The sequence below is a fragment of the Camelus dromedarius genome, chromosome 23 (genome assembly GCF_036321535.1).
Source record: "Camelus dromedarius isolate mCamDro1 chromosome 23, mCamDro1.pat, whole genome shotgun sequence".
Taxonomy (NCBI): Eukaryota; Metazoa; Chordata; class Mammalia; order Artiodactyla; family Camelidae; genus Camelus; species Camelus dromedarius.
In genome coordinates this window covers 18,466,921-18,487,102 of record NC_087458.1, presented here as the reverse complement: position 1 = coordinate 18,487,102, position 20,182 = coordinate 18,466,921, and the positions used below count along the sequence as shown (strand labels likewise).

At 47.3% G+C, this 20,182-nt stretch overlaps 1 protein-coding gene across 1 annotated transcript; it reads left to right on the top strand.

Moving 5' to 3' along the window:
* Window positions 1-8,522: 8,522 nt before the first annotated feature.
* Window positions 8,523-18,967, top strand: MYOC (myocilin). The gene is made up of 3 exons (XM_010984520.3): window positions 8,523-9,190; window positions 15,759-15,884; window positions 17,397-18,967. The coding sequence occupies exons 1-3, from the start codon at window positions 8,629-8,631 to the stop codon at window positions 18,179-18,181; spliced, it is 1,473 nt and encodes a 490-aa protein (XP_010982822.2). The 5' UTR covers window positions 8,523-8,628; the 3' UTR covers window positions 18,182-18,967.
* The last annotated feature ends 1,215 nt before the right edge of the window (window positions 18,968-20,182 follow it).

Below are 20,182 nucleotides of genomic sequence, written 5' to 3'. Positions count from 1 at the left end.
CACGGCACAGGGCACAGAAAAGGCCCTAGGATGGTTATTGAATGACTGTCCCACCATTTTTCCTTCCATGGTAAGAAACCTTGCTTAAACACGGTGAGGAAGACGTTACTTTGTGGCTCTGCATAGAGTTGCTCATGATCTCCTCTCAACCCCCACCTCCTTCTAAGGGAATCTTTTTTGCCAGTAGGCTTTTCTAATCGAAATAGCCCCCTCCTCCCCTTCCACAAAACATAACTGAGTGGATTAAGGTTGAGTTTCTGTCCCAAGGGCAGAACTTCAATGGGCTACCGGACAACCTCTGACTGGTGTGGTCCGCTTGAAAGAAGGAGCTCAGCCAATCAAATCTCTCTCAAGAATGTGGTTTGGCGGGAAGGGTATAGCTCAGAGGTAGAGCGTGTGCTTAGCATGCACGAGGTCCAGGGTTCGAGGTCCAGGGTTCAAGCCCCAGTGCCTCCATTAGGAATAAATTAAAAATCTAATTTTCCCTCCCCCACAAAAAAAAAAAAAAAAAAAAAAAAACCTTAAAAAGAATGGAATGTGGTTTGGGAAACAGAGACTAGTCGGTGCGCAGAGCTGAAAGGCCACATGCTGGCAGGCAGGCTCAGGCCTGGGCTGGCCTGAGGGGCCGGATGAAAGCTGACGTCAGCAGGAGGATTCGGGCAGAGAACAGCGCAGAGCCGCCGTGGGTGGGGTTTCACAGCTCCTGAGAAGCAGCGAGGACAGTGCGCGCGGACATTTTTCAAAAGGTATGTTTCAGTTGAGGAGAAGACATATCCTAGTCTCCTTCCTGACTCCCCCCCACCCCACCCCACCCCAACACACACAAACACTGTTTCCTTTATCTTTTCTCTTTGAGGAAACTTAAAGGAGAATCGGTACCTCGAATCAAAAGCAGGAGAATGTCTGTGCTCAGCCCAAGGAAGAGCCACACCAGCAGCCCCCACGCAGCCTCAGCGGGGGCTCAGACGGCCCTCGGGGTCAGCCCGGGACTCCCCGGTAACGTCACAGGGTGCACAGGCTCACCACTCTGATCTGGTCCCATGCAGCGGGGGACACAGAATCCCCCTCCCCGGGCAAACCCAAAGCAGACATCCCCATAGAGGTTCGGGCAAATCTAGTCTTCAAGTTGCCAGTCGATAGGCTGGGTGGAGGGGAAAGCTCTGAAGAGCCTTTGTGGAGTTCATTCTTGAGGCCTTCCCTGAGAAACTGTTAAATTTGGGAGTGTTAGAGCAGGCAGAGGGCTAGATAGGAGCAGAGAAAGGGGGACGCCAGCCAAATGGCAGGAATTGGGCAGAAAGGAGGGGCACAAGCCAAATGCAGGAAACCACACATCATATAAGCACCAGGGGTCCCTAGGCAGAGAAAGAAAAGCTCGAACCTCTGGGCTGATAAGTGATCCCACCTTTTGGGGTGACAAGAGGCCTGGAGGCTGACAAAGAAAGGTGGGAAAAAGCAGGAATCTCCAGTGTCCGAATGTAACCTTTTGCTTATTATGCCCTCATTACAATAAAATTAGCCTTGCAGATTAGAGGTACCCATCATGCACTGATGCCATGACACTTCCGATCCAGACTAAATAAGGACAAAAGTCCCTCCTTCCTTCAGGAAGGTGGAGTTGGGATGTAAATCAGGGAATATTACCCCAAACCCTTCCCTCCCCAATGAATATTCCACCCATTTATTGTTACACCCTATGTAACCAACTTAAACTCAGGGCAGCTGCTCACCTGAGCCTGCCTGCAGGCTCTCCCCTTGAGAGTGTACTGTCCATCCCTTAATACATCCCCACTTTACTTCCTTAAACTCTGCGTCTTGTCTCTGAATTCCTTCTGGGACAAGAACCTGGACACTGGCTACATCTACTGGCATCAGAAGGAGTGGAATTGAAGGCTAGCATTCAGGTTAGTCCCATTTCCCAGCTATGTGTTCTTGAAGGAATCAGTTAATCACCCTGATCTAAAGTTTCTTCACTCATAAAAGAGGAAACTATGAACTTTGCGCAGCTAGCCTCAGGGTCATTGTGAGAAGTTAAATAAGATGTGTTGTGTGAATGTGTCCTGTAAACTCTTCGACCCTTAGTCAGATGTATGTCTTTAGCAGAGTAAGGAAGAATGGGGACAAGAGTGTCAGCTCCAGGACACTGTGTCTGATGGTCCCTCTGGACAGAAGCTCATGTTTCCTACTTCAGGAAACATGAGCTCCCATAAGGTAAGTCCATCAGGGAGCTAAGAGAGGGAAACATGACTGACTTACGACGCTTGTCCATGGGAAAATTCCAGGAGAGAAGATAATGATGGAAAACAAACTTTTCCTTTCTTTTTACTTTTAAGGAAAAAAAATGATGAGAACCAGAGGTCAATGAATAAGGAAAACAACTCAGAAAAAGGACATTTCCAAATTGACAATTAGGTACCTGTTCCTTAGGAAGGAACTTTCACGTGAACTTGAAAGAAAAATAAGAAAAACATAAAAAGCATGATCTGAGTAGATCCTAAAGTGGATCAGTATTTTAAAAAAAAAGAAAACAAAAAACAGACAGCATCACTGTGTGGAGGTGAGTCAGGACTAAGTAAGGCAGGTGAAGGACATAAACGTAACAGCAAAATCAAAATTCTCCAAATGAAGGAAGCAAATGGGTGTGGGGTAGGTTTTAATAACAGAGGGTGATGAGGTGGCTGAACATGTTCATGATATGTCCCTGTGTCAGGAGACAAAATTGACTGGATTAAGTCTGACTTTTAAGGGAAAGACGAAGGAACAAAGAGTGAAACAAGAGATCATTAAAAGGCACAAAGGACACTGAATATATTCAGATCAGCTGGGTCTGCTGGCAGGGACCCTACATCCTTTAATAAGTCCAGTTTTCTTAAGGAATTCCAAGAAAATATCAAAAGAGAACTAATTTTAATTATTTTGAATATAATATAAATATAAATATGTGACACATTCTTAAAGTGTAATCAGTTACAATGTTGCATCAATTTCTGGTGTACAGCATCATGTTAGACAAGAATAACAATTTTGTAAAGTACTGCATACACGAGTACTGTATCCCAGCCCCTGATTGGTTAGAAGTCATTAGAAATCACTGTCCTCCCAAGCCTCGTTCTTCCACCTAACCTATCATGGCCCTTGTAACACAGGCCTGATGCTCTTTTTCAAACTGTTTGGTCTTTTGAGGGGGTCTCACCTTTTCTTTCTGGGCTTCCTTTTATATCTCCTTATTTCCTTCACCCTCCCACCAATACCCTGTAGAAATTCTACCTATCAACAGCTGGAAGAAAATCAGCTGAACATGCCATATAATAAGGCTTCCTGGGATGTTCATAGGACTCGTGGTGGAACCTGCAGGCTGAAAATTGCCAGCAGTCTTATTGTGATGATTTAAGTGTGGTTTGGCACTATCCAGATGCTAGCATGACATTTGGAGCTCTCAGGACCTCTACGAGGTCTGTCCCCATACCATTCAGACCCAGTAAAATCCTTCCTCTCCAGGCAGGGTCAAGTTCCTGGGCTATACTTTGTGGCTGCAGCTGCTGGGTCCTGCCCTTGGAAGACTCTCACTATTGAGAGAAGAGGATGCCCCAGTGCCCAGGACCAGCTTCCACCTGGACGGCCCTGAACACCTGGACAAGTGCTGGACATATGGTGCTCTCTGACTTAAGATTTCCCCTTCCTATTTGCTCTGGGTCAAAGGGTGTTGTGAGGCACCAACAAAGAAAACACACGTTTCCTGAGAAACAATCAGGGGTCAGATAGTGATTCCTCATGCCTTGTTGTTAAACGCAACCTACTCGTAAAGAACCCAGTGCAGACCTGTAACTATGTTCCAACTCGACCGCCTGAGCCATTGTTAACATGTCACCTCATTAGGTCCCATTACGAACACAGCTCCCGGTGAAGCCTTTTCCGTTCACAAGGGACCTCTCCCTCACCAGGCTTCTCCAGGATGCAGATTACTCGACTAATCTTACCCAGAGTTACAGCTTGAGAGATCCTTGAGGGTGAGGTCGATTTCTTACACATACCTGTTTGCTCACAGCCTTGAGCGCATAATAGGTGCTTAATAATGAACTATTTCGTTAGGTAGTTAGGTAAGTGGGAGCGTCAGGCAGGTAGGTGGAGGAGAGGGAGGATGGCCCAGAAGATGGCATGGTGCCTGCCTGCAGCATAAAGGGGCTTTACTTCTCCTAAATGAGCGCCAGCAAGAAACGGGTTAGAACCCAACAGCCACAATTGCGCGGTACTGAGAAGGACCTAACCTGAGATGACCCAATGCTCATCGTAATATAATTAGCATTGCGGTTTAGGCCCCCCATGGGTTTTTCTGTATACGCCATGAGTAAGGACATGCGCAAAGGGGACAAACATGACTAAGATTCCAGGAGCAAGAACCATCAATCAGTCAAGAGACCACCTCTAAGCGAGGGTATAAGAGGAGGGACAAAGACCGCTGCTGTTCCTTCCTTGGATCAGCCCGCCTCCCGTCCTTCCTAAGGAAATCCTTTAAAGTCTTTCTCTACACAGTGCGCCATCTCCCGTCTGAAATCTTGTCTTTTGGGTATGACAAGAACCGGGGTCTTTCCCCTTCCCCTTTCGGGGTAACAGTTTCAACGAGGAAACATCAGGGAAGCAGATGAAGGCTGCGGGGTAGAAGACTGGTGCCTTGGGCTCCCCAGCTAAGCCTGCTTCTTCTCACCAGCGCCTCCCCTGCTCCTCACTTTCATGTCAGCAAGTTACCATTTTAACTCACCGTGCTTTGCAGTAAGCCTCCTTACCCCTCATGGGTATACATAAAACAGTCCCATTCGAGGCTACTTGTGGGTGTTTGGGGTGGGGGGGCTGTGCCCCCCCGCAAAGGCTTCCTCTCCAACTGGGAGAGCCCTGCTGGCTGACACCAGGGTGGCGCCCAGTGTCCCGAGCAGCCTAGAAGCAGCTAGCCTAGAAGCTTCTCTTTCCTGGGGTTGCTTTCGTTTCCTATTTCTGCTTGAATTGTGTACTCATCCATGTGTCTACTGAAAATTTATTGAGCACTTCTATCTGCCAGACACTGGGGACAAAATGGTGAGCAAAGCAGTCCCACCCCTACCCTCATGAAGGTTCCAGTTTCTCCTAGAAAGACTGCAGAAGAAAATCAGTAGCCAACCAGCTTAATCCCCAGGCTCAAAAACAAAGAAACAAACAAACAAACAAACAAACAAACAAACAAACAAACAAACCCCCAGGCTCAAAGGATGGAGATAAACTCAACCTTGAATCGAACTGAGTAACGGATACGCCTTAAGAATGCCGCTCTCTAGCGCCCCCTGCTGCTGCCATCTTGCACGGCGGGCCCCAAGCCAGCACCTTCCTGCCTGCTCCCTCCACAAGCCTAGCTCTGTGGTTGGCAGGGACTCAACGCCTGGAGGGTCTTACTGGCTGTGGGGAGAATCTGAGCTGGAGACTCCCCGGCTCCAGGCTCCAGAAAGGAAATGGAGCTGGAATACACAGACTAACAGCGAATCTGGAGTGGACAGAGTTTCCTCAGAGGAAAAGGGGTTTCCACGTCCAGAATTCCAGGCGGTGGGGACTGCAGGGAGTGCGGTATCTGGCGCGGAGAGTGAAAGGCAGAAGGGCGACAAGGGTGGGAGGAAGCTGACCAGATGTTTGTTGCTCTTCACTGGGCAGGGAGCGTCCTGTGATTTCCAGTGAGCCCTTTTCTCTGCTTTCAGGAAAATAATTCTATGTCATGAGAGGATGAAGTTTTGTAAAAATCAGCTGTGAAAACTCAAGGGTATGCATCGGTTTCCTTCACTGAAGACTTTTCTTAATTAATGGGAGTGAAGGAAGCTAGCTCATTTCACAGAGCGTTGATTCCTGGAAGAGGTGACTAGAGTCTTTTCATGTCTTCTGGGCAATTAGTGGGCACTTGGGTGAACTTGGCTTATGCAAGAAGGCGGAAAACCTTGGAATCAGGAGATCTCAGTTTCCTTTCTGGTTCTGCCACTCATTAGCTGTGTGACCCTGGGCGAGTCCCTCTCATCTGTAAGTGCCCACGTGGCTCGAGGGTTCCATGAAGGCTTTGAGAGGGAGCTGCTGAGAGCAGGCAGCAGGCAGAGCTCAAGCACTGAGGTGTGGTGGGGGTGGTGATGGCTGGTCGCTAGAGGAAGGCAGAATATGTGGGTTTAATCAGTCCTTAACACATCAGGCTCCAGGGGGAAGACACGATGGGGAACCACAGTGATTGAGAAAAGTTCAGTGAACCCAACAACCACATTTCTTTCCCTAAGCACGTACAATGGCATTTGCTAGGCACCATAAAGAACACTGAGAATGATTGCCTTTGACTGGCATTCAAAAACTGGGTTGGACCAAGTGAAAATGCCAGGGATTGTTAAACTCTTCACCCCTGACTGGCACCCACACAGCTCAACAGTGACTGGCCTGCAGCTTAGCGCAGATAAAGCTAAAGAGAGGGATAAAGCGTGGGTGAAAAATACAAAGATTTATGAAAGGGCAGTGAGGACTGACTGGAACAGCCCCAGGAATACAGATCGCATGCTCCTGGACTAGCCGAGGCAGTGCTGGATCTCAGAAAGTAAGTCAGTTCCAGGGAAGGCAGAAGACCTGACTTTCAGTCCTAGGTTCCTCCTTTAAGAGCAGAGTAATCCTCAGCAAATTGAAGGCAGTAAAATTATTTACGTTTCTCTTTATCCAGAATTCTTTTCCTCCATGGAGTTGGCAGCCCAGGAATTATCTTAGTCCTTTTAACAGAAAGAAAACATTCCTAAGAGTAAAGCCGAACAGATTTGAATCAGTTCTTGCGGACTATAAGATATTAAAAAAAAAAAATCATTTCAGTAATGTTTATTATCTGATTCAGGAACTGAGAATAGTACCCCTTAGTCAGCAGTAAACAGACACTCACTGATAAGTGTGTCTCAAGTTCAAGCCTAACTTTAGAACCAATCAAATGAGAATAGAATCTTTAGAGCAACATGTATTTTCCCAATCTTGAGTAGAGTCTGCCAGGCCACATTTGAAATATTTATTTCACAAATATTAAAGATGTTATTGGTATCAGGCAATATTAGTTGCTCAAATGCAGATACTATTTTAAAAGTTACTGAGGAAGCTCCTGCACATGTTCTGATTTGCGTGAACCTCTTCTTGGCATATTTGGTGGTTTTTCCATTTTTTTTTCCTGTTTTCTTTTTAGGTTTATCAATAAAAAGCAGGGATTATTGACCTAGGGTCCAGAAAGCCCATGATTTGGGATGGGGAAAAAAAAATCAGGTTTTTATTTTCACCACCTTCTAACTGAAATTTCAGTTTAACATTTCATTCCATTATGGATCTAGTGATAAATCCAAAGCTGTGTTAGTACCTGTGACTTTGTCACCACCATTAGAGATCACAGACATTTGACATTTAAGCGCAATTGTTGCAAATACCAAGCAATAGTATTTGCACTCAAAATTGCTTTGAAATTAGACCCTTCCCTCACAAGAACTTGTTTTTAATGTGTTCAAAAAGGACATCTATATTTCAAATTCAAGAATCTTTTGTAGTATTTCAATATCATGTGCTTCTTTTGCAATCCTATATAATTTATACATTTAAAAACATCTTCCTGTGAAGGGTTCCACGGATTTCATCAGTGAGTTTTAAGGCATTTGCTTGCACACACGCACGCACACACATGGTAAGAACTAGTCTGGGGGCTAGCCTTCATGCTGGTGCTTGGGGTGCAAGACTGGAATTGGAAAGTTCTCCCCAAAATTAAAAAAAAACAAAGAAGAAGAACTGGGGGAGGGTATAGTTCAAATGGTAGAGCGCATGCTTAGCATGCACTAGGTCCTGGGTTCAATCCCCAGTACCTCCATCAAGTAAATAAATAAACAAACCTAATTACCTCCCTCAAGGAAAAAAATTTTTAAAAAGAAGGAGAAGAAGAAAGTTCTCCGAGGCATACACCCACACTTGTTTTAAAGCAAGGGGCAGGGCAAGAATTCTCCCAGCTGCTCCCATCGGACAGCTACTCCCCGAAGCTGGTGGCGTGCTGCCCTTGTTTTCTGGCTGGATGTTACTCATCTCTGTCACTGCTGCAGGGACAAGGGACCGTGTCTTAGGCACGTCCATATTCCCGTTTCCTAGCACAGTGTCTGATACAGGGCAAGATCTCAATAAAGTTTGCAGAGTACACGGATATACAAACTAGAAATAAATCCTTATGATTTCAGCACCCAGGGAGTCATACTGGATGAGGTGGGTATGAGCGTATGTGTGAAAACAGGGTGGGGATATTTAGGGACTGTTACGGGGCTGCGGGGTGGGTAAAGTGGGACATTCGTTTTCCAAAGAAATTCAAAACAGACTTCTGGAAGGTCATTTTCTGAGGATCTTGCTGGCAGTGTGAACCCCACCCACCCACCATGCATGGCCCCACCCGGCCTCACGTGGCCCCCTCGTTCTCCCCCCCCATGCAGGGCTGGCTCCCAGTATATATAAACCTCTGTGGAGCTGGGGCAGGAACCAGCAGGGCCACCCATCCAGACACCTCGCAGCGTAGGGAGAGTTCCAGAGAAAGCCTCGCCCAGCCTCTGCACTGAGGGCTCCTGTGCCCACTGCGGCCGCCGCAGGCCCAAGATGCCAGCTGTCCAGCTGCTGCTGCTGGCCTGTCTGGCGTGGGGCGTGGGGGCCAGGACAGCCCAGTTCTGGAAGGCCAACGACCAGAGTGGCAGCTGCCAGTATACCTTCAGTGTGGCCAGCCCTAGTGAGTCCAGCTGCCCCGAGCAGGGCCATGCCATGTCAGCCATCCAGGACCTGCAGAGAGACAGCAGCAAACAGCGTGCAGACCTGGAGTCCACCAAAGCCCGGCTCAGCTCCCTGGAGGCCCTCCTGCACCGGCTGACCTCAGGTCAGGCTGCCAGGCCCGTGGAGACCCAGGAGGGGCTTCAGAGGGAGCTGGCCACCCTGAGGACGGAGCGAGAACAGCTGGAGACCCAAACCAGGGAGCTGGAGACAGCCTACAGCAACCTCGTCCGTGACAAGTCAGCTCTGGAGGTGGAGAAGAGGCGACTGGAGGCGGAGAATGAGGATCTGGCCAGGAGGTTGGAAAGCAGCAACCAGGAGGTCACAAGACTGAGAAGGGACCAGTGCCCCAAGGCCCACAGCATTTCTCAGGATGTGCCTCCAGGATCCAAGGAAGGTAAGGATGTGGGGTGACAGCGATATGGCTCATGGTGACCTGTTACACGTGGCCCAGGCCTGTCCCTCTTGTCCCCTCCTTTCTCCCAGGGACCACACATCTAGCACGAGGCAGACAAATTAAGGAGGACAAAGCAATCACTTTCACATGTTGCTAGTAACGTAGCTCCTGGTAGTTCTCCTGAGGTGAGTGGTTCCAGGTTCTCGAGCCTACCGGTGACAGTCAGCACGGTCCATGGTACAATGAGAAACGCAAGGCCCAGGCGAGGTGCATGTATATATGATCAGCACGAAGTGGCCAACTCTCCCCTTCAGAAAGCTATCCTTTTGGGAATCGTTTGGAGATCATGGATTCTTCCCTTTCGTGGTTAAAATGACTTCTATTTATGAACTGACAACAGATTTATGGAATAGTGATAGGTGGTAGGGTTTTTGGGTTTTTTTTAATGTCCTTTCTTGGCAAAATAAAGAGGCAGCAAGCCTTTGTGGGTTCCCTAAATATGCTGTTTGGGAAATTTTCCTGATTTTGGTCCCATCTGAGAGTCTCTGCTTTTAAGTCACTGGACCACTCTTTGAGGTGACTTTTGCCGCCTCAGATGCTGCTCCGTTTATCCTGGCCCCTGCCAGAAGGTGAGTCCCTGCCTGTGCACTGGGGGGGGGGGGGGCACAGTCTTCCTAATAGTTGTTTTTTGTGTCACTTTTTGTGAAATTGTGCTCCCCAGCATTCTCTGTTTAATAAGTTTTCCAACAATGGAGGAACTAGCAGCAAATCCAGTTGCGGGACAATTAGTCTGGAGTCTTCAAAGATTTGGACATCAAGAAAGAAAAAAAGGGGAGGCTAGGGTTGGGGAGCTTTAGATTAAAGGGGAGTGAACCAAAGTGGTGACCAAATGCAGTGCATGACCTTGGAGTGATTCCTGCATCCAGGGAGACAAAGCTACAAGAGACAGTTTCAGGATCCTTGAAGAAATTTGGATATAATTTATCCGATTGTGTTATTGAGTTAATGTTTGGCATCTTGGGTGAGATCTGGTATCGTGGTTCGGAAGCATATCTGTGTTCTAAGGAGTTCCAGACTCAGGTACTTAAGGGTGAGGCAGCAGAATATCTATATAGTTTACTTTCAGATGGTTCGACAGAGACAATAATATAAAGAATGAGAAAGAAAAATAATACGTGTGACCAAATATTAATAGTTGGTGAATCTAAGTGCACAGCCCATGGGGCGTTGGCTGTACTATTTCTTACACTTTTCTAAAGCTTTGAAAATCTTCAAAATAAAACGATGGGAAACTATTTTCTAAAAACGTTTTCTATGTGAAAGGCACGACCTGCGCAGGTGTGAGGTCAGAAAACCCAGGAGTTGGTGCCTGGTGTGACCTCGGGCAAGTCACTCAGCCTCTGCGCCTTCCTCTCTCATTCATAACACGGCCGTGAACACTCCTCCTGTGAATAATGGTTTCCACGGGGTTCCAATGAAATCACTCGAAGGTATAAAGGATTTTTGAAAAATCCTATGTTGCTAGAGTTGGAAGAGATCCAATTCTAAATTTTACAACAAAGGAAAGTAAGGGCCCAGGATGCCAACGGAGGAGCCCCAGGTTGAACAGCTGATCCGAGGTGGAGCTGAGACTTGTTGAACGTAAGGCTTTGAACACAAATGAAAGAATCATTATTAGCAGAAGTGCTGTGAGGTGTTACATGTTTCAGACTGTTGACTGGATGAACAAAACCTATCTGTGTGTGTGTGTGTGTGTGTGCACGCGCACGTGTGGAGGGGAGTTATTGTCTGTGGTCATTTAACAAGTCTTTGGAAATTCATTCGATGTCTTCTCCGATTTTACATTTCTTTTTGTCCGTTCCAGCCGCTCTACTTTCGAAATAAAGACAACAACCCATTATAGTGAACTCCAGACTTGGAAGCTCTTTCCTAGCAGTGGGTTTTTTGGTCAGCAGGAAATTATATTAGTACAAGAATGTAGAGCTGGGAAGGGGGCCTAGGGAGCATCTGACACCTGCAGCTCATTTGTGCAGATGTGGGAACTGGAGCCCAGAGAGGTCACTCAGTGGTCTGTGGTCACCCAGCCCACTGGCGGCCCAGCTGAGACTAGAATTCAGGCCCCTTTCCTTGAGGTTCAGTGGCTCTTCAGGACCCTGAAGTGACCTTTAGTTTAGAGAAACTAAAGATGAAAGACTGAAAAGCTACATTTAAACGTCAAATAAAAGAAGTGCTTGGGACAAAAGGTGAGCTTTGAGATTCTAGATTTGAGGGGTAAAGGGGTGTTGGGGGCGGCTGGGATTAGGTGTGGCTGTGCTTTATGTAGGGGAGGCAATAACTGAGGGGTGGGGTAGGGGGCGTGAGGGCTCAGTGAGGCTGAGTGAGCAGGGGAAAGGCTTGAGAAGGTGGCCTTTTCCTTACTCCACCTATAACTCAAAGTGTCATCACCACTTTCTTTATAGTGTAATTGTTATATAGAAAAAAATTCTCCTTAAGACTCATGGAAATCACTTGTCTATAGGTGTGTGTGTGTGTGTGTGTGTGTGTGTGAGAGAGAGAGAGAGAGAGTTGAGATAATACACCCAAATAAAATTTTGTAGTAATAGTTTTGAAGTGAAATGTCTGGAAATCTTTTAAATCAGCCCAAAGTAGAAAATGTAGATTACCCAAAGCTAAATTAGAGTTGGTGATAATGTCACAAGAGAAGCCCCACTTTCCCCTTTATTTCTTCTCTACTTTGAACTGGTCCTTCCAGAGAACAGAGCCTGAGCTGAGGGCTTGTGCGCAGTGTTTATATGGGCCACCAGCCCAGGGAAGAGAACGGGGTGGGGCAGGGAAGGAAGGAAGAACCAACAAGTAGTGGGGTGAGGGGCCTTCACCAGTTGGTCCCCACGGTGGTTGGCAAAGGAGGAGCTGTGCAGAATGCAGCAGAGGAGGGGAGCATTTATCCCTGCATCCCATGCTCCACTGGCCAAGGGTCACCCATGGGGTGTAACGCACCTCCGTGATGCACAGATCTAGGCACCAGGCTGGTTCTTGCAGAGAAGCTGGGGCAGGGCAGTTGAGGTGAGGTCCCAGCAGGTAACAACTGTGCAAGGCAGATTACCACAACAATGGCTGGAAAAAGGCGGGCAAGATACTCAGCAGGGGCGCCAGATTGCTCAGCACAACACCGCAGATTTCACTTCCTCACCTACAGGATGGGGGGAATCATGGCCCCAACAGGAGGTAACATGGCGAAGCGCCCAGCACGGCAGGCACCTGGCTCAGCGTGAGCACCCCCAGTGGATGGATTAGAGCTACAAAGGGCTTCTTTTGCTTGAGTTCCACTATTGTTAAAAAATGATCAAAACATCAACATGTACACACGTTTCTGTAACAGGCACTGATTCTAGAGATGGCCTGTGTTGGGGCAGGCAGCACCCAGGACAGTTGTCTGCGAATCTTCACTTTCCTAGTGTTCATGACAACCGGTGATTATGTTGGCACCCTTCTTTTCCTTCATCCGGTTCATTTACATAATACTGACCTAGCTTTTCGGGCAGTGATAGAAAATAACTACAAAAATCATTACAATGTCATTTGCATATATATGTCATGCAGGCCTATATACATTATACATATATTGCGTATTTGTATATACATATAGACATATATGTATATGATACGCAAGCGAGTTAATAAATTCAGTTCCTAGGTTAAGGTCACTAGGTGTCTATAAAGCAAAGGTAAGGGAGATAGGACAGAGCCTGCAGAAAATACTTCCAGAAATTTGTGATAGGCATGAACTTTTTAGCCACAGAAGGACAGAATTTTAATAGAAACAAATAAAAGTCCTAAAATTTTTTAGCTGTCTGATACAATATGGGCCTTAATCTTTTTATAATCTTAGTTTTCCTCCCACAGTCAGAGTGAAATTTGAGTGATTTTGAAACATTCCAGAGAAATTTTAGTTTTAATACATTTTTACTGATGTTTTCTTTATAGTTTGAGCCAAGAATTCTGAGGCTCAGAGAGGTTGAGTAACTTGCCCAAAGTCACACAGCTGGTACATGACAGGACTGAACTAGGAAGCTACTATTTCTGGCCCAGTCCAGGCCCCTTCCTGCAAAGACCTCCCTGCCTTTGGTTCTTGCATCCTCTCCCACAGGCTTCGGTTCTCGTGACAGACGGCTCTACTCTGGGAGTCTGACCCTTGGCAGGTATTCCTGGCTGACACAGCCAAGAAGCAGCCAGCAGGCTTGTAATCCAACCATCCCACCTGCCAACTGAGCACTGGACTTGCAGTCATTCTGGAAGCCATTCCCCGACATTATGTTTTATTGTGGCTCTTGTTTACTCCAAAGAAAGCACATGAGGTGTGGCTTCTGCAAAGAGGGATTAAAGGGGTTTAGGGTGGGGGAGAGAGAAGGACCCCTTGGTCAGAGGGCCTTGGTGGGACCGGGAAAGGAACTCGGCACCATCCAGGCACCTGTGCCTCCTCTTCTTCGCAGTCGGGGAGGAAGAGCTGATGGAGGATGGCTCTGACGGGAGGGGGTGTCCCCTCTGATGGGGATGCCATGTAGGAGCTGTGTGTGTGTGTGAGCCACTCAGAGGCAACTGAGTCAGCTCCAGGAGTGGGCCCCCCAACAAAGGGCTGAGCACATCTCCGAGGCTGTTTTACAGCCTGCGGTAGCAGTCTGGGTTCAACCAGGAAACAGAAAGCAAGCTAAGTCAGGGATGTATAATATAAAGAATTCGCTGACGACAGAGCAACTATGGGATACAGTAAACTCCACATGGCACGGGGGGGCTGAGGGAGGGTACCAAGGAAGGACAGACTTGGGAGGGGTTCAGGCCTCCTTGAGGAGGGTGGGGTTCAGCCCATCAGATAACAGAGATGCTGGCTGATTAACCCAGGCTGCAGCCGGAATGACCACCTCCAAGTGCAGGCAGGGAGTGAGTGGAGCCTGGGACAGGCTGCAGGAGCCTGCATTGCCCAGGGTCCCTGTGGAGGGACTCTGGGCACCATGTCGAGAGGACTGTGGAAAGGTTGTGGCTGAGCCCAGGCTGCGAGGTCAAAGAGGAACCACATCCTGGGCTCGTGCATGGGGGCCAGACTCCACCAGATGTCCTCACCTGCGGGCTGCCAGCCCAGCCCCTGCAGGGAAATTGCAGGAGACCGCCTCCTTCCCCCCACCACCCCACAGTGTCCCTCCAGCGCCCTCTACTGAGAGAGCTTAACATTGTGCTCACTCTAAAGGAGAAATGCCTTTCCAGAGAGCGTCTATGGAAGGGTTCAGTTCGGCACTGAAAAGCAATACGTTTATAACTGATACACGTCTCCACCACAGGGTGGAAAGGTTCACAACTGCCATGATCTTGGCAGACCTGGGTTCAAGTCCTAGTCCTACCACTTAACAGCTGTGTGGCCTTGGGCAAGTTACTTAACCTTTCTGAGCCTCAGTTGCCTCTTCTGCAAAATGAGCATAACATTCCCCCTCAGGACTGCTATGTGGAATAGAGGTAATGATAGCAAGAGCCTAGCATAGTACCTGGCTTATAGGAGGCACTTAATACATGGTGGCAGTAATTAAATTAGGTGCAGACTGCAGTGCTAAAGCCTATTTCTATTTCTCTAAAACATATGAAGGCACCAGATCACATAAATGATTTCTATAAAACTGCTTTGAAATGTGGAAAGAGTGTAAATACTTAATCATCTCTTTTCACAAAGAAGCTGTTTTTCAATATTTCAGTGTCAGTATTGTAACTATCTTCAAGGAAGTCACCTGGGGAAATGCCTATCTGGGTTTCTTTTTCTCACTTTTTTTTAATTCGCTGCGGTTAAAGAGGGCATTTTTCTTAATTTTCTTCTTACTGACTTGCAAGCGTATGTATCTACTTTTCTCAATATACATCTTTTTCTCAGTAGATCACTGAATGGTATGACCATCGTAGCTACGTTCACAGAGTGAAATAACTTGTATCAGACGCACATTTTCTTCCTTGTTCAAAACTTGTCCTGGAAAGATATCTGACACAATATTTCAGCTGAGCATGTAAAGCTTAATATGTTACTTCTTACAGGAACATTTGCCTCATGACAATGAAAAAAATTAAGTCATGCAGGAAATTGTCAATTGTTGAATTTCAGGCATCCCAGAAGATGCTGAGGATCTTCCCAATGTCCCTGCATCACACCTCACTGACTCATAAATCAGAGCTCCTAGTGGGAATTATTTTCACTGTGTACAAGCTTATTTTGAATATGCTACCCTGTGCTAGCACATTGCTATGCAATATATTATTTGTGAGCTTTTTACTATGGAGTTTTTCAAAAATTCACCAAAGTAGACAGAATAATACAAACCCCAATGTACCTCTCACCCAGCTCTGACAGTTGTCAGCATAGCCCAGTCTTGTTTCATTGTCCCTGTTCCTCCTCCCCTTCCCCCACCCCAACTATTATCTTAAAACAAATCTCAAATATTGGCATATCTTTGGAAGCCTATTTAAATCCCATCCTCAACATAGTCCATCCTTAGACCTTTTCCCTCACAGTATGATTTTGCTCTTTCTTTTAATATAGTTTCTAAATGGAATTTGGAGAACTTGGACTTCCAGGAACTGAAGTCAGAGTTAACTGAGGTTCCTGCTTCACGAATCTTGAAGGAGAGTCCGTCTGGTCGTCCCAGGAGTGAAGAGGAAGGCCATGGTATGGAGTTAAATTTCTTCTCTTCTGTACCCAGGTGGTCCTTATCTGTGTCTGGCTCTGTGTTCAGAGTTGGTCAGCCCACTACAAGGAGGGAGGGTTGGACAAGGCACCTCCCTGCGAGCAGAGGCAGGGAAGGGGGAAAAGAACAGAACCCCCTTTCAGCTCTTTCCAGGGCAGCTGGCAGGAAGTCAACATTTCCTAGCCAAGTTCTGTATCTTATCGCCTTACCCTTGGGATGGGGAGTGGGCTGCCCTGGGGGAAGATCAGGGATGTGTCTGTTTCACCCACTTGGTTGTCACATAGAATTGATCTCACATGAAAAATGACATTTTTCAGTAGACCCTTCATATTGTTATCTTGAGGCCAAGTGGACATCTTGTACCACCCCAGCACACTATCTGTTACTAAAGGTATCTCTTCTGAATGTTGGGTACTTAGGAAAAGTATGATTGCCCCTCTCCACGATGTTCCCTGAAAGCCTGATTTTTAAGACAAAGACTGGTTTTCACAAACAGTGACTACCCACATTACTGACAATTACGGCTAGCACTGAAGGGCATGTGTGGGGTGGGGAGTTTTTGAAATATTCAAAATATGATTCCCTGAGATATGGGCAGCAAAGAGTTTCTACCTTCTTTTGGGGGTGGGGGGAGAGGTAATTAGGCTTATTTTTTATTTATGTTGAGAGGTACCAGGGATTGAACCCAGGGCCTCCTGCATGCTAAGCACATGCTCTGCCACTGAGCTATATCTCCCCCGAAGCTTCCCCTTCTATAAGGTAATTGAGGTGCCCATTAAAGTACAGAGACTTGTTTTGATTTGGCTAAGTATAAGTTTTCAATCATCTCCCCATCTTTAAAATTATATTCTTGTTTTATTGTATCAAATGGATGCCTGAAATATGTAGTCCATCGGGGGAAGGGCTTTAAAAATCTTTGTTTTATAGAAATTACAAGGACTTGATTTTTTGTCTCATTTTTTAAAAAATAATGAAATAAATCAGACCTGAAAGTCATAAAAAGTAATATAACAAACACCATGAGACCCCGTCCAGCTTAAGTCGATTATTTCAAATATAGTGTGAAGCCCTCCTGCATCTTTATAACTGATACCAAGCAGAAGCAGTATTTATTGAAAAGAATCCATGTAATTACACCCCATGCTGTGCAAACCTGTGTCGTTGAAGGGCCAACTGTGGTTCAATTCAGATCGTGTATTAATCTTATAATATTTACTGAGCATTTGGTCCATACCAAGCACTTAACATGTACAATTACATTTAAAACTGACAACAGCCCACTACCCAAGACACTACTGTTGTCCCCCTTTGCGAATGAGAAAAGTGAATCTGAGCGAGCAAAGTAACTTATTGGAAGCCACACAGCCAGCGGTGGCAAGGCCTGGGCTTAAACCCAGATGGTCTGTCCCTGGGGTTTTCACTTCTGCCAGCTCTGCCCTGCTTCGACATCGTGGAAAGATGGTGGATAAGCGGGTTTTGTCTTAATTCACCAGGATGTGGAGAACTCGTGTGGGTAGGAGAGCCTGTCACGCTGAGAAGAGCTGAAACAATCACAGGCAAGTATGGCGTGTGGATGAGAGACCCCGAGGCTGCCCAACCCTATACCCGGGAGACCACGTGGAGAATCGACACGGTGGGCACGGACATCCGCCAGGTGTTTGAGTACGACTTCGTCAGCCAGTTAACGCAGGGCTACCCTTCCAAGGTGCACGTGCTGCCCAGGCCACTGGAAAGCACGGGCGCAGTGGTGTACCAGGGGAGCCTCTATTTCCAGGAAGCCAAGTCCAGGACGCTTATCAGGTATGAGCTGGGCACCGAGACGCTGAAGGCTGAGAGGGAAATCCCTGGAGCTGGCTACCACGGACAGTTCCCCTATTCCTGGGGTGGCTACACAGACATCGACCTGGCCGTGGACGAGACAGGCCTCTGGGTCATCTACAGCACCGAGGCGGCCAAAGGCGCCATTGTCCTCTCCAAACTGAACCCAGAGAACCTGGAACTTGAACAAACCTGGGAGACTAACATCCGGAAGCAGTCAGTCGCCAACGCCTTCATCATCTGTGGCACCTTGTACACCGTCAGCAGCTATTCGTCGCCCGATGCTGCCGTCAACTTCGCCTACGACACCCACACGGGGAGCAGCAAGGCCCTGACTGTCCCCTTCAAGAACCGCTACAAGTACAACAGCATGATTGACTACAACCCCCTGGAGAAGAAGCTCTTTGCCTGGGACAACTTCAACATGGTCTCCTACGACATCAGGCTTTCCAAGGTTTGAAGAGCTGCCAAGTGCTGCCAGAAAAGGCAGAAGGGGACGGTGTTCAGGGCGCCTGGGGGAGAGCCAGCCAGCCAATGCCCACGCAGCTTCGCTCCGCTTTCCAAGCCTGGATTAATCCGAAAGAAAAGAATGTGCGCTGTCACCATGGCTGACTGGGCAGGAACAGCCATCTGGGGATTTAGACAATCTCACACTATAATAGTCTTTACTTCTGTCAGCTCTTAAAGGGATACTTAATCAAAATAGTTTAACTTTTCTGGTGACTTAAGGCAAAAGCTGTATTGCGTAGTAGTTTCTTCACAAAAACCACAAGGCTTTTTATAAATGGCCCTCACCAGGAGGGGGGATGGTATAGTTCAGTGGTAGAGTGCATGCTTAGCATGCATGAGGTCCTGGATTCAGTCCCCAGTACCTCCATTAAAAAAAACAAATAACCTAATTATCTCCTCTCCCCCCCAAAAAAAATACCCCCCCCAAAACAACAAAACAAACAAAAAATAATAAATGGCCCTTACTGGCTGAAGAGAGTATGTGTGGAGAAGAGTTTGGGAAAAACAGATTGCCCCACGTGGACCCCAGGGCCATCCCCCGCTCTTGCACACTGCCTGGTTACCATGAGCTACAATAACAAATAGTGAGCCTAAAGGAAGAAGAGCAGCTTTTGCGCCAGCGCTGAACACACATAAGATGTGTTTACTATAGTTGGCTTCTAATGCTTCAAGTGTCATCCTGTTGTGTGGTATAGGACCTCTGCCCTGCAAAATAAAATAGTCTTACATAACAGTCTCCTTGAACTTTGTGGGAAGCTTTGCTGAAGAGAAGAGTGCAGATTTCAACCACCAGATAATTCCTTTGGGTTGGGAGCTGTGACTGCAGGATGCTAAAGTTGTGTTGGGTTGTGTGTGTGTATGTGTGTTGTGCGTGTGTAACTGAGAGGCTCACACCTGGTCTTGAGGTGTCGCTCACCATGACAGCAGGCAAGCAGTGGATTCCCACCTTCCCACCCCCATCTCTTATGCTTCTGGTCCTTCTCAGACAATCTTTTCGTCTTTCTCCAGCTTACCCTCTTTCACCCTAGTTCCATTTTGGTTCTTACTTGCTGTCATGGGTGTGCATTTCATAAGCCACAACCCCAGGTGAGCAAACCTAAGGTATTTAATTACCTCTTTACTAAATTTAATTACCTCTTTAAAGGTCTATCTCCAAAGACAGTCACATTCTGAGGTACCAGGGGTTAGGACTTCAACATGGAAATTGGGTGGGGGGGGAACAACGCAGCCCATAGCAACTGGGAATTAACACTCTATTCCACTGGTAGCAAACTCCTGAAGACTGGGAACCCCAGAATTCAGAGGGCATGAATTCATTCACCCTTTAAACACCTTTAGCTGCCAGGTGTTGAGTGTAACGTGGAAGGTGAGGTGACACCTTTGAGCGGTCACAGCACACACACACAGGTGACCCAAACCCTGCTTGCACAGCCCTGCCCGTGTTTCCTTTCCCTCCATCAGCCACTGCTTCCGGCTTTGGGCTGGAAGGAGCAGGTAAAGGAAGAAGGAGACTTCATTCAGTGGCCAGGACATTCGACTCCTCCTGCACCACAGAGTGCTCCCTCCTGGTTTGCTTGCTGGTTCGTCCTTTTAGCATGTGTCAGTCAGAGTTTTCCAGTGAAATGGGACCAACAGGAGGTATATAGACAGACACACAGATACAGCTATAAAAAGGTTATTGTGGCTCATGCTATTGTGGAAAAGTCCCAGGATCTACCACCTGCAAGCCAGAGACCCAGGAAAGCTGGTGGGGCAATTCAGTCTGAGTTCAAAGGCCTGAGAACTAGGGGAGCCAATGATGTAAATCCCAGTCAGGCCAGAAGAGCTATGTCCCAGCTCAGACGGGCCAGCAGGGAGCAGAAGAGGTGAATTCCTCCTCCTCCACCTCTTTGTTCTTTCCAGGCCCTACCTGGAAGGTGTGATGCCTGCCCACCCTGGGGAGGGTGGTCTA